The sequence below is a fragment of the Epithele typhae genome, assembly GCF_022376455.1.
Source record: "Epithele typhae strain CBS 203.58 chromosome Unknown BXZ73scaffold_71, whole genome shotgun sequence".
Taxonomy (NCBI): domain Eukaryota; kingdom Fungi; phylum Basidiomycota; class Agaricomycetes; order Polyporales; family Epitheliaceae; genus Epithele; species Epithele typhae.
Genome location: NW_025954262.1, coordinates 100,362 through 114,103, shown reverse-complemented (window position 1 = coordinate 114,103; position 13,742 = coordinate 100,362). Strand labels below are relative to the sequence as shown.

Genomic DNA, 13,742 nt, shown 5'->3' with positions numbered 1-13,742 from the left:
ATAACGCCGCAGCGGGGTGACTGAAAGGAGCCATTATTTGGGAGTGAACCAAGATCCTGTCCCTGCGTAGGCGGTCAGCGGACTCGCGAGAACAGCAGGTCCGCGGAGGGGAAGCCTGCAACTGAAAGCCAGTTTCGGCGGGCATAGACTATGAATGCTGTTCCGGGCTCACTGAGAAGACTACGCCCTGAAATCAACGCCATCCAGGCCACGTATTTGCCCCTCCGAGTCGTTGAATTTCAACTGACGTCGAGGGCCATCCCGGGGAAGGCCGAGAGGCGGGTCGGTTACCGAGATCAGAATTAGCGTACTGCGTTTCAGTAAACACGTGAAATCCACGTTCTAGATGGCTCCATACCATATTCTGCATGATAGACATGTTCGTTCATGCCCATCTCCCTGAATGTGCCATCTCAACTCGTCCTCACAACGGAGGGCGCACGGATTTCGAACTGATATCACAATTTTAGTATCCAGGGGTATGCACGAGCACAAAGTACGCTTTCTCACCACATGAAAGCAGATTATATGCGCGGCAAACCATGGGTATGTCGAATGAGTTAAGTTGTAACGGAGCATCGCAGCAGGAGGAAAATAGCTTGTGTGGGAACCGGCACGTGAGCTCTCCCGCGGTTCGATGACGTATGCACATGGGTGCCTCATGATGGCGTCACAGGTTGACGACCTTCGTTAGAAAGTCGGCCTAGGGCAGACTACTGGTTGGTAGTACCTTGAGCAATTGCAGCCATTTCGCGGAGATTGCAGTGTAAAGTTCGCTTCAAAGGTTCCGAAACCTTAACCCACCGGATAACAACTTAGACGCGCTTCTCCGCGTCTGCGTTTTTCTCCATCTGCCACCATGTCAAGCTGCGAGAGCCCAGCGATGCAGGGAACATGCTGCGGATCGATTCTCGTTGGGAACGACTTCGTCCAAGATGAAGAGTTCTGGTTTGAAGACGGAAACATCATCTTGATCGCTGGACGCACAAAGTTCAAGATGTATCAGGGCATCCTCGCGAAGTGCTCTCCGGTGTTCAAAGCCATGTTCACTCTGCCACAACCCGAAACGGACGACAGTGCATGTCCTGAAGTTGAACTTTATGATCTCGCAGAGGACCTTCGCGAGTTCTTCCGCCTCATCATACCGAACGGAATTGAAGATGGGTAAGTGGCCACTTGCTCCAGCATCGCTCCGAGAGGCTCAACAAACATCTTCCCTCAAAACGGTGCAACAGATCCAAAGACCCCAGCTATGCGGCCATCTCTGCCTGGGTTCTCATCGGGCACAAGTACCGGATCGATTTCCTTCTGAACAAAGGGCTCAAAATTCTCCGGAGCTGCTACTCGACCTCCTACTATGTGTTCATCGGCAATCACGGACCCTTCTTTGACCCCGGCAGCTGCATCAATGTCGTCCATCTCGCCCGCCTCACCGGCCACACTGGGATGCTTCCCACCGCGCTCTACCACTGCGCAATCCTGCCTCCTTCCTTGCTCGTCGGCGGTTTTCAAGCGCGCCCCGACCGCCCGGTCGAGCAGCTCTCCGAACGAGACCTCGCGCTCTGTATCTCCGCACGCGACCTGTTCTCGCGGACGAACGCGAAGCGCGTCTTCAAGGCGCTGATTGGCAAGGGTATCAAGTCATGCGGGCACGCCGAGTGCGTCGCAGCGCGGAAGAAGATCGGAAAGCGGGCGGAGGAGCACCCGGACCTGGTGTATGCGCCGACGGTGTTCATGCCGTTCGATCCGCCTTCGCCGTTCACCTACGAGAGCCCCACGGGTCTCCTCGGGAACGGGGTATGCCACGAGTACGCTTGGGAACGGGACGAGGATATCACGGAGGACATGTGGAAGAGGCTACCGGCGGTGTTCGGGATCGAGGACGAGGTCCGCGGTTGGAACGATGACGAGGTCTCTGACTCTGATTAGTCTTGTAACATATACATCGAGTCTTCCTCGGAGATGCGCTCAAGTCGACGGAGTGCGGCCGCGCCAAGCGCGACAAGATTCCCAAGGGGATCAAGGGCGAGGCGAATATTTTTCCGGAACAGGTGTACAAAACGTTGGTGTTCATGCCGTTGGATCGAAGCCCGGCATCTAATCTCAAGGCTCTCGGAGACGTCACGAGGACGTGTGCTAACCTGAGAACAGGGAGACAACGGCAGCTATGTGAGGGGGTACCTACCGTCATGTTCTGTATATCAGGGGAGGTAGATTTCTTGGGCGGTACTGGGAGTAACTGCCACGCCGAGTAGTATTCAAGTTTGTCGCATTTTCAGCGCTTAACGCGTGAGACGGTGAGATCGCGGAGATATCGCGTAATGATCACGTTACCGACGCCATCTGCACACGAGAGGCCACAGTTCGCCTTTCGACATCTTCCACATACTTACCTGATATCACACTCCTCTCTGGTCCCCCCCTCACCCTCGTCGGTATCATGGCTTCAAACATGAGTGGACCGCCAGTCGCGCAAGCATTTCACGCCCAAAATAGCACAAGCCCGCCCACTGCCACTGCCGCGGTGCAGGTCCAGGACAAAGAGTTCTGGTTCGAAGACGGAAATATCGTCCTCATCGCCGGAAAAACGAAGTTCAAGATGTATAAAGGCCTTTTGGCACAGCGATCACCGGTGTTCGCCAACATGTTCTCTTTCCCACAGCCCGCGGCTACGAACGTTATCGGTGGTGATGAATGCCCCCGTGTCGAGCTCTACGACTCTCCTGAGGACCTTCGACAGCTCTTTCGCGCTCTCATGTTCAACGGACAGAAAATGTATGTGCATACACCTATGATCTGAGAAGATTTCAAGGTCTCATCGACTACATTCTATCAAGGGGTTTGATCGGTGATACGTTCACCTATGCAGACATATCCGCGTTGATCCTCACCGGACACAAGTACGAAATCGACTTCCTCGTCAAGATCGGCATCGAAAAGCTTCGCTACTACTATCCCACAAACTTCTACTTTTCCCTGAAGATTCAAGACCCCCCTTTGCCGGAAGCGTGCAGTTGCATCGCGGTCGTCAACATCGCCCGCCTGACCGGAAACTCATCCATGCTCCCCTACGCCCTCTACCTCTGTGCAAAGTTGCCCGCGGACGACTTGGTTCGTGGTTTCAGCGCCCGTCCGGATCGCCCACTTGATCAGCTGTCCCCCACGGACCTGGCGCGCTGCATCACCGCACGCACAAAACTCTCTATGGAGAACATGAAGCGGCTCCTTGCTTTGGTCCCTCGCAGTTCTTGCAAGGAGATAGGATGTCAAGGCTTTCGGGACCACGTGCGCCGACAGATGGATGAGGAGCCGGAGAGTGCGTTCTCACCTGCGGTGTTCGACCATTGGCTGGAATTCATTCCCGACGACAATATGTGCGAGGAGTGCGCAGATGAGGTAGATTCAGGGGACAAATATTATCGGGCTCAGCTATGGGGGAGACTGCCCGAGCTGGTCGGCGTTCGGGAGGAGATATCAGAGTGGTACTGAAGAGGTTCTACCGCGTCGTTAGCCGTCCGTGTATATCATCCCCATAAAGACGTGTTCCACGCGTCATTGTACTGACCGCCCTTGATTGGGATCTCGGCCAACACTCGATCTATCTCCGCCAGATCCTCCGCCGTCAGGTCGATAGTAGCCGCGGCGAGGTTCTCGAGGTTTCGCGTCTTACTCCTGAAAACATACCATGTTTCAGACTTCCAGTCAGAGGAGATGGACGGGGACGACTCGCGAGGACCCGGGGATCGGGACGATGTGATCTCCCCGCGACAGCACCCACGCGAGAGCGAGTTGTGCGGGAGTGGCCCCCTTCTTCTCTGCGATACCTTTGACCGACTCGACGAGGCGGAAGTTGTGCTGCATCTCGTCTTCGCGGAAGCGATCGAGCAGGTGTCGCACGTCCCCGGCTGTATGTATGAAGCAGACCATGAGACGTCTACTCGTCTGCGAAATGATAGTGAATACATACGGTTAAGGTCCTTCGGACTCTTGAGGGTGCCTGTGAGGTAGCCGCGTCCGAGGGGACTACACAGGAAGGTTCGAATCAGTTCCCGACGAAGCGAACATATGCGGAGAGAAGAAACGCACGAGTACGCCGCGACCGCGATGCCCAGCTCCCTCGCCGCCGCGATCACCTTCCTCGTCTCCTCCTCCCACGACCATAAGCTCACCTCGATTTCCACCACGCTGATCGGGGTGATCTACCACGCGCGCGCAGCATCAGTTGAAAGCTCCACCCACCGGGCCAGCGTCCTCAAACGCCGTACGCACCGCGTGCGCCCTGCGGAGCGTCGCCGCGTTGCACTCCGACATCCCGATGTGCGCGAAGTGGCCCTCGTCCCTCAGCTGCGCGAGTGTGCCGAGCGCGTCCTCGAGCGAGATCCCGCTCTCCGCGCGCGGAACGCGTCCGAACTGGAACAGGTCCATCTTCTTGACGCCGCCGAGCTCGGCGTTCACGGTCGTCGCGCTCCGGCGTAGGTTCTCCGACCTGCATGTGGGAGCGGATTAGTCGCATCTTGTCTGGGTGAACGAGACAAGGGGCAGGTAAAGTGGACGTACGACAGGTCGGGGATGTGCGTGTACGGCTTGGCGCCGCCCTTGACGGAGAGAAAGGTCCTGTCTGCGTACGAGGGGTACTTGGCAAAAAAGCGGCTGAGCAGGCGTATGTTCGCCGGGCCACCATCGTTGCTGTAGGAATCGCCTGGAGGTGAATAGCTATCGTGAGCTTGAGGTGATACACAGATCAAGAAGGTACGTACCGCTGTTGAGCATCATCTTTGCGCCGGGAGGGAGGGCGTCGATCCCGGCTTTGATTGCCGCAAACGCGTCCTCGTCGGCGATGGGAAAGTTCGGGTCGCGCCACCTGAGGATGGGCTCAGTTTCTGAACGGCGAATAGGGGGTGCGCGTACGTCATCATCATGAGACCGTGCTACAGGCAGTAGAAGGAATCCTCAGCAACCATGTGCAGATACATATGGAACACTGGACGTACACCAATCCTGCCCACAGTAGCGGCAGAGTGACCAACTCCGACCTTGATTGTGTTTTCGAGAGACATATGTATTTCAATCAGAGAGAGAGAAGACACGGAGAATGGGGGTTTACGTTCAGCACAGGGCACATGTTTGTTCATATATGCACTCACTGGGGCTTACTGACGCCATGCATCCACGACACTCTCCGACCCGAGTTTGAAATACTGTCTCCCTCTTCGGGGAGAGAATAGTCTATATTTCAATTTAGAAGGTGCGTCTTGGGTGCGTCGAGGCGACCAGAACGATCGGAGTCTGCGATCGGGGTTGTATCTATAATCTGCTTAGAAGTCGTCCATGCTTTCGGAGTATATGTGGGTCTTATGCTCTTACTTTCCCATTTCGACATGTTGCAGACGTTCCAGAAATATACGAATGGAGGCAGCAGCATAAAGCGACTGCGAGAGAGAGAGAGGGAGAGAGAGTGTGTGTGTGTGTCGAAGTCGTCTACGCAATAGAACACAGCTGCGGAGGAAGAGGAAGATCTAGACAACGCCGGCCGTCATGGACTGTGGCAGTGGGCGCTCCACGACGCGATCAGTCACAGCACGTGATTAATTGTAACGTCACCCTTCCTGCGAAATCTATTGAACTGTGGAAGTGCGTAGTCTGGGGGAGGGGAAATATAGCAATGACAACCAAAGACAGCAAGAGTATCGTTCAATTGGTCATTCCGGACGCAAGTTACATGTATCTAAGACAGTACAGGCTTATCACGCAGCGCTCTTGCTTACACTGCTAACTGAGCGTCGGACACCCTAAGAGACGGCGGACTCGACGAGGCAAACTCACCGCCCTCTTCACTCGTGAATATTGTCGCCTCAATCACCACCCGCGATATCTCCGCCACCCGCGACGAACTGGTACCCACTCGGTGAACGAGAAGACGAAGCTGTGCAGTTCGTCTACTTAGTAAAGCCGTGCTCATCGTCTGGAAGAGAGTACTCACCATGATGTGATGGGTCTGAAGAGTCAAGCTTGAGCCTGCAAGCAAGGTATTAGATCGAAGACAGTGCGCGGAACAGAATACGGCTTCGACGCGGACTCGCCACTCATCGTGCGTCCGCGTCATATATACGTGCCGGTGCGACCTGCCGCGTCCACGATCAGGGTCGTAGGTCCTCCAGCTCCCCAGAGTGCCCGTTTAAAGCCTCAAAAACACTATCTTGCGATGCCCGACTTACGGGATTGAGCACGATGCGATATGAGCGGGGAAGGCTGATGGCATCAGCGCAGGCCGGGCTCTTCAGCCGGAATCTGCCCGGTCACAGTGGGTATGCATCCGGTAGAGCTACGAGAATCGAGAATAAAACGCACCATGAGAAGGTTGCACGTGGAGGTCTAGAAGGGGATCTCTGCAAGAATATTATGACGACTGTGGGCAACTTGGGGCCCGTGCACGCCGGCTCGGGCAGCAGACTGCATAGAAAGGGTTAGGGTTACGAATACAATGCACCTATAAATACAGAACAGTCCTCGGCACACCCACACTCCAACCGCACGTCTACAACCTCCCTTGGGATATCAGGATGATCTGTAGAACCGTCATCAGCAAGGCCGCTCACGCAAAAATGCAAAGCCACTCACGTCCGAGTCGCCCCTGGCCTCCTTGAGGCCCGAATCCCCGTCGAAGGACGCGACGCTCTCCCGGTCGCTCGACCGCGTCGTCGTCACCGAGACGTGGATCGCGATCGGGCGCATGGTCGCACCCGCACGCCCGGCCTCGCCCTCCTCCGTCGCGGGCGCGGAGAGCGGGAGGCTCGGGCAGGACGCGCGCGCGCCAGGAGCGCCGAACGGCGAGCGGCGGGGCGGGGAGGAGTCCGCGCCCGTCGCGAGCGAGATGCGCGATACCGTGAGCGAGAACACGAGCGACTGCGGGCGTCAGCGAAGGGGCGCGCACGGGGAGGGAGAGGGGACGCACGACGACCGGCGGGAAGAGGTAGTGGCAGATCATGAACCCGACCGGGTCCACGAAGATCGTGACCATGTAGCACAGGCTCGAGATCGTGAAGATCGCCGCGGACTGGAGGATGTAGCCCATCGCGCGCCAGCGAAGCGTGCGCAGCGCGGAGCCCTCCGGGCGGTACTCGCGCGCGCCGCGGCGTGAGATCAGGATGGGCTGGAGGATGAGACCTATCGCGCGCAAAAGGCACGGACGTGAGAACTCGCGGAACGCGCGCGCGCACGCCAAGACTGGGCACGCACCAGTCGCGAGAAGGTTGGTGGCGACGGCGAGGACGAAGAAGGCGCGGCGGCAGACGATGTAGGTCGTCCTTGGGAAGGAGGGGCGTAGTCCCAGCGCCACGATAATGTAGCCGAAGACTGCGGCAGAAAGTCTATCTCACGGGCGCGCATGGATCGGCGGGAGTTTACTCACCGACTTCCACAAAGAGCATCACGAGGGGCGCAGCGATCGCGGCCCACTCTTGTCTCCAGACGATGAACGCGCGGTATATCTGGGGGAGGGACTGAGGAAGCGTGTTCGGGAGTCGAGCAGAGGGCGTACCATGAATCCGTCTGCGATGAGCGTCTGCGAGACGTAGATGAATTGCCATGCAAAGCCGATGCCCTGAGGTCCGCCTGTCTGCATGAACGCTGCTGCGAACGCGTCGATGTCCAATCCTTTGGTGATCCCTGCATGGACGAGGGTGTAGAGATCCCCTGCCCAGTGCTGCCAACGTTGTGAGCACGCACCGTCGCGGAAGATCGTGTTGATAAGCTCACCCAGAGCGCCAGCACGCACATGGAAGTGCTCGCGCCGAGGAAGACGATGTCCCGCTTGGTCAAAGACTGCGGGTACTTGCGCGAGAGGACAGACCACGTTCCGGTGATGTACACGACCATGTTCGCACCGCAGAAGAACGTTTCGAGGATGATCCCCGCGAACGCGGCGGCGAGCCGAGCGGCAGGGGGCACATTAGAAGGCTGCATCCGGAACAAAACAGGTCAGAGAGCATCTCAGGGGGGTGGAGAGGTACGCACAGCGGAGAATACTACATCCAGGAACATGGCGAGAACAGGACGGAGGAGCCAAGGACAGGACGGGGCACTCTGACCTGCGCAGACGGGCCCTTCGCGCGTCGTCTCCCTTATTACGTGCCCCCAGCCGCCACCCCGCCCAAAAGAGCCACACCAGACCCACGGGTTCGAGAAATGCCTCCCCGCATGCCTCTCCCCCCGAAGAACCCTGGTTGATGGGACATGCCGCATGCGGTAATCGATTCCGGTCCACCGTTGAGCCGCTGCAAGCACATCCGACGAAAGGCGATGCTTTCATGCGTCCCATCGCAGGCGAGGCACGTAAAGAACCTTTTAATTCTCGCTTGGTCAGTACCCACCGTAAGAAGGAGATTTCGGCGGAAACGGCGAACAGTTGAGGACCGGGGCAGAGGGGGCGTGTTGTCAGATAGATGGCCGCGTGCCCTCAATCTCCACGACGCTGAGAACCGACAGAGTATGAGAAGATCGAATCGCCCGAGGCGTGTGCGCACTCACCTTAATCGGGTCTTGTGTCTTGCGCTGATAGATAGAGGAAGACGAAGGTTCGGGGCTGCGCACAAACTCTGTATGAGCCTTTGCTGCGGCGTCATAAGCGTGTAGAGGGGCGATGACAGCTTCGCGTCAGGTTATAGCTGGACGAGCTCCCTGCGACAACGTCAGCAGGGTTAGGGCCTTCTGTGGATGAATGCCGGGTTCGACTAGTCGTTCTCTCTGCTCCACAACCGTGTCAACGCGGATGGGAGCTCAGTGCTGAAGTACCATACCTGCTACACCACATGAGAGCCATTCAACATATCTCGATATTAGCCTTATTTTTTGCGAACTGCGCTCAGGCATCCTCGAACAGAACAGGAGTTTCTCGTCAGGCACACCGACGAGGCTTGCAAACCGACGAGCGGGTGCCAACATCAGGATACGTTGATGCCACGAACCAGCGATCCGTTCATGCACGGGGAAACATGCTAGTTGATGTCGTCATTTTTGTCACCTGGAAATTTTTCAGCGTCGATTCCCGCGAATGGGTAGGTGGAAGCGTCACCGTGGGCAGCCCAGCGATCCGGTCTCACGCGGGAAACCTACCAAGCTCAGGATTGCCGTTTTGGCACAAGATAATGGGCGTGTGCGAATGAGAAGAGGATCGAGAATATCTGTAGATACGCAGTGTACAGGGAAAGAAAGCACATTACTACCTAAGCTGGCACATTGTTTGGTTCTCAGCTCTGAAAGCATGAAGTGAGCGAGAGACTACTTTGAACAAAGGGAGACGAACCTGAAATTTGAAGACGGAGTGAGAAACGGCTGACTATTAGTCCATGTTGTCCGACAACGACGACGACGACGACTCGGTCTCGTCCCCATCCATCTCTTCTTCGTCTTCGCTCGCCTCGCCCGCACCCACCGCCTCGTCTTCATCATCCACCTCCATATCCTCTTCAACCTCCCATCCTTCCACCTCAACCTCGAATATCTCCGGAAGGCTCCTCCACACATGCCTGCGGTACACCTCATGCCAAGTCCGCACCTTCCACTGGCACCTCCCGCAGAGATGCCGCCCCGCCGGAGCAAGCGCGTCCTCCACCGCCCTCCCGCGATCCCGATCGCGCGCACCGAGAGCGTCGCAGGTCCACTTCCGATCTTCCACCGGCTCCGCAAGCACCTGTGTATGCACATACCGGAGCACGGCCTGGCACATACGCGCGCACAGCCAGCCGCCGAACGACAGCGCCCGGCTGACCCCGGCCGTGTTCTCGCTCGCCAGCCGCGCCCGCGCGTTGATGCACCACTCCAGGTCTTCCTGCGAGAGGTGCTCCGTCGTGCCGTTGTGCGTCCAGCCCTTGAGAACGTCTCCGCCGAGCTGAACACATAGGTACAGCGCGAGCGGGAGGATCAAGGGCGTGTTGGTCAACCGGGCCAGGTTCACAGCCCCGATGGCGCACGTCCGGTCTTCGTCGACGCCCGTGAGGGGCTCCCGACGCTCGTCGTCTTCCCAGACGTCGAAGTCGGAGGTGAAGTGCTCCCGGAGGAGGTCGAGGGCTCTGCTAAGCGCGTTTTCAACATCGTACTTGTGTGCGAGGCGAGCGACCGCGGCGCACTCCACGAACGTGATGACACTGTTGCTGTCGTAGAAGCTGGAAAACGGGGGAGGCGTTTGGTGGCCAGAGCGACGCGTGAAGTAAGGATGCGTACCGTTGGTGCTGTCCTGGGAGAAGCACTCAAAGAAAATAGACAAGGTCGGCCGTATAGTCCGAGAGGTGGACTACGGGGCAGCCGTTGTGTGAATCCTCTGTGCTTGGGATTGCAGCCGCGAACATGTCGGAAAAGATGGATGATTGGGACGCGAGGAGACCACGATAGAGTCGAAAGCCGTACTTGGCACCCGCGGCGACGAGGATGATGTTGCCGTCCTCGAGCCAGAGCCCTTTGATGTGGCGCAGTTTTCGGGGAGGTCCAGAGGACGGGCTCATTGCACAAGTGAGCTGGGGGCGATGGGTTGGAGGCGATGGACGGGAGGGAAAGCGGTTGGCTTCACGGACGACGGGCAGTTCTTGTGCGAGGAGAACGCCAGGCAAGAGCGTTGGTGATATATATATGCCGCATGGTGGACCGACTGTTGGCAGCGTCGGGAGGACGAGGGTCGAAGGGGCGGTCAGAGTAGGCGATTAAAGCGCGATTTTGGAGGCGATTCCACCTCTCGATTACGCTCGAAGGCGCTTCAACGTTCCCACGGCTTTATTTAGGCCACCAGCCCATCAATAGGGCCATCATAAGCCCTCTTCAGTTCTAGTATTGCTTCAAGTTCAAGCTGTGCGCGTGGTCGCAACGCGCAACTCTCAGTTGTCCTCCTCACTCGCATTTTGACCACCTTCATGACCCTTCGCGATCGCTCGAACACGTCGCCTTTGATTTTTCACCCAAAGTTGAGTGAAAGTACTAGTGAAGTTCTAGTTTCAAGATCACAACGGTATTACCAACTGTGACACATCTCCGGGGAGATCTTATTAGGAGTCGGTGGACCAGAACCGACTTGCGACGCGCTTGGAGCACATATGGAGGATAACGGAGACGGCATTATCCATGTGCCTACGAGACGACTTTGTAAAGCTGAACCTTTGGTGGGTACGTTACTTTTCAAGTCGCGCTTGTACCTCGCTCATTCGAGCAATACACGTTGAATACATGGGTGCGACTTTGCAGAACATGGCACCTGGGGCACTCGGGAGTCCGTGGGTTCGCCCTTGAAGAAGCGCGCTCGGAACGATCCGATGGGCGCATGGTTGAACCCCGCGCGGCAGAAGCTGCGGGCGAGTGCCATCTGCGAGCCTTCAGCGCACCGCAGGTCGTATGCTTGGGTGAGTCGAAAGCCCACAGTCTCATTCAGCCGCAGTTCCAGCATATAGTGCGCGAACGCCGCCGAGCACTGCTCGCGCTCTTGAGGTATACAAGTTCGCGCCCGCATCGACCCCCTCGTTCCACCAAATACCGAGGTGTGACGAGCATCGTTGGAACATGGTGCGCCGTCGCGCATCCTTGTCAGCCGCTCGCGCGTGGGATCTGGAGGTCGTCTCCATTGCTCAAGATCTGGCGGCGTGTGGAAACACGCGTTCCCTGATGGATTCCGCCGCGCGGCTCGCACACATGGGTACAGCCTTCACATCAGGAGGCCCATTGGAGCTCCTCGCACCCACGACGCCCGAAATCTGGGAACAATTCACGCCACGGCGCCATGCTCCGCATCCCGCAGTTGATGTTCGAACTGGGCTGAAAGTTGGCCCGGTTCTGAGCTATCGTCATTGCGGCGAGCATATACTTCTCACCAAGCTTGTAGCGCCTCCATCCCATATGGAAGTTCCTCTCGCGTTAGCTGCAGCACATGAGACCACTTTATGCATTGCACACACCTCGAGTTCTCTCATTTACGCCGTGAAACCTCACTTATGTAACGCCCTTTACGTCCAGAAACCTAATCTCAGCCACGAGAAGCTGATGTACAGCGACTTGGCACCGTGGCTGTGTACTAACGTTCAAACTTTATAAGCCCTCGGAGTCGCTTCGCATAAAGTCAAAGCAGGCATGGTCGTACAGTCTGAAACCCCTCTTCCGCGTCAACCTCGCTATGGCCGACAAGCTTGCTCAGGCGATTGCGCTGTCTATATCTGCCAAAATTCCTCTCTACACTAGTCGTACGTCGTTTGTGTCATAGCATTCAGCTAGGCTCCTCGCGCCGTGCCACTCACCATATTCTTAGTCGCATCGCTCACATGGGTTCTCCATGACTATTGTAGGGTGTTATTAATACACCCTTTCCTTCGCTGTCTGACCAGCTTTCAGTGGTGACAGTCAGAGACGAGGCTCGATATATTTGGGTCAGTTCAGCGTTCCAAGTGCGATAAAGTCTAACCTCACGCACGTAACTCGCCGCAGACCGGTCCGTGGAATACGGGGAAATTCCTCTTCTTCTGGGTAATACGCCTTCCTCCGCACCTACGTACATCAGATGCTTACATGATTGCTCTTCCCCGTCTGAAGATCAGATATTACACGATTATGCTGGCCGTATTCGATGTGGCACAGATCCACTCCTTCTCAAGGTTCCGGCCGAGCTTGACGACGTAAGCTTCGAGGAAGCTGAGGCTCTCGCACTTCGCTGAAGTAATACCAGGTGTGTCGTCATGGACGCGATGATCCGCGTTGTGGGCGCAATCAGTCTCTGGGCGATCGAGATCATCATGCAACTTCGCATCTATGCCCTCTTCCACTGCTCGAAACGAGTGAGTACGTGACATAATCGGGAGCTATCGACACCCTAAGTTCTTTCAGGTTGCGATGGTCAACGCAGTACTCTTCCTTGCATCGATAGGGGTATTCTTGTGGATTCTTATTCACAACGGCCTGGGACGCGCGGCAGTTATCAAAGATGCGAAGGCTCTTCCCATCCCCGGATGTCCTGTAGTTCATACGGGGATCGAATGGGCGCAGTGGGTTCCGGGTGAGTGAGCTCGGTACATGCTTGACGTTACTCCTGCTGATCGCCTTTTTCAGCGACCGCTTTCGAAGGTGTTCTCTTCGCATTCGCGATATACACATCAGTAGAAAGTATGCTCGAACGTAAACGGACCGGAGAGCGCAAATCAGGGCTCTTCTCCGTTGTACTGGAAGACAATATAGTGTACTTCTTTGGGTAAATATTTGGACTCGACTCGAGACGTGTCTCATGACCTGATAAAACACCCCCACTAGGATCACATGCATCCTCGTTTTCAACAACCTGATGGTGGTTGTACGTCTTTTTTCCATTCACGTCTTCATATCTTGTCCCGCTGTACTAAGCAACTGCACGTTGTATCCCAGAATGTCACTCATATCCCATGGTTCAGCTACGGGTATGCACTGACCACAGGTTAAAATCGCTGTTTTCTACCTTCTCTGACTGATTGTACCCGCAGTCCCTTCCACGCCGCCACTGGCATCATGACCGCTCGCATGCTCATCCATCTCCGCAAGGCTTCGACAGAGACGCCGTCGCCCAGTATGGGTTTTATGCCAGCGGGGTACTCTCAATCCGCTGCCATACAAACAATGGAGTGGCGTTCCATGGGCGTAACGTGCATAGAGGAGGGCTTCTAGACTGGGGCCAGAACATATGAAAGCGGCAGTAGTAACTCATCTAGTAACGCGCTGGCGGTGAGGCCGGGTGTTTGATATCGCACACT

At 56.5% G+C, this 13,742-nt stretch overlaps 5 protein-coding genes across 5 annotated transcripts; 2 read left to right on the top strand and 3 right to left on the bottom strand.

The window, feature by feature from the left end:
* Positions 1-883: 883 nt before the first annotated feature.
* On the top strand, positions 884-3,489 carry BXZ73DRAFT_53737 (uncharacterized protein; the record flags this gene model as incomplete). The annotated part of the gene is made up of 4 exons (XM_048021061.1): positions 884-1,164; positions 1,236-1,866; positions 2,531-2,775; positions 2,838-3,489. 4 exons carry the CDS (start codon positions 884-886, stop codon positions 3,487-3,489), a joined length of 1,809 nt encoding a protein of 602 aa, XP_047873364.1.
* A 35-nt stretch (positions 3,490-3,524) lies between these two features.
* BXZ73DRAFT_92478 (aldo/keto reductase) lies at positions 3,525-5,057 on the bottom strand (the record flags this gene model as incomplete). Its single annotated transcript, XM_048026369.1, has 9 exons — positions 3,525-3,672; positions 3,731-3,905; positions 3,968-4,023; positions 4,087-4,199; positions 4,270-4,486; positions 4,558-4,699; positions 4,758-4,861; positions 4,909-4,928; positions 4,992-5,057. The coding sequence occupies 9 exons, from the start codon at positions 5,055-5,057 to the stop codon at positions 3,525-3,527; spliced, it is 1,041 nt and encodes a 346-aa protein (XP_047873363.1).
* A 1,522-nt stretch (positions 5,058-6,579) lies between these two features.
* On the bottom strand, positions 6,580-7,962 carry BXZ73DRAFT_53727 (uncharacterized protein; the record flags this gene model as incomplete). The annotated part of the gene is made up of 6 exons (XM_048021059.1): positions 6,580-6,903; positions 6,953-7,164; positions 7,237-7,353; positions 7,409-7,487; positions 7,538-7,702; positions 7,756-7,962. The coding sequence occupies 6 exons, from the start codon at positions 7,960-7,962 to the stop codon at positions 6,580-6,582; spliced, it is 1,104 nt and encodes a 367-aa protein (XP_047873362.1).
* A 1,375-nt stretch (positions 7,963-9,337) lies between these two features.
* On the bottom strand, positions 9,338-10,496 carry BXZ73DRAFT_81042 (uncharacterized protein; the record flags this gene model as incomplete). Its single annotated transcript, XM_048023411.1, has 3 exons — positions 9,338-9,688; positions 9,767-10,231; positions 10,260-10,496. The coding sequence occupies 3 exons, from the start codon at positions 10,494-10,496 to the stop codon at positions 9,338-9,340; spliced, it is 1,053 nt and encodes a 350-aa protein (XP_047873361.1).
* A 1,649-nt stretch (positions 10,497-12,145) lies between these two features.
* On the top strand, positions 12,146-13,656 carry BXZ73DRAFT_53718 (uncharacterized protein; the record flags this gene model as incomplete). Its single annotated transcript, XM_048021056.1, has 11 exons — positions 12,146-12,212; positions 12,278-12,310; positions 12,361-12,413; positions 12,454-12,492; positions 12,559-12,641; positions 12,692-12,800; positions 12,850-13,018; positions 13,072-13,210; positions 13,270-13,309; positions 13,381-13,412; positions 13,476-13,656. The coding sequence occupies 11 exons, from the start codon at positions 12,146-12,148 to the stop codon at positions 13,654-13,656; spliced, it is 945 nt and encodes a 314-aa protein (XP_047873360.1).
* Between the last annotated feature and the right edge of the window lie 86 nt (positions 13,657-13,742).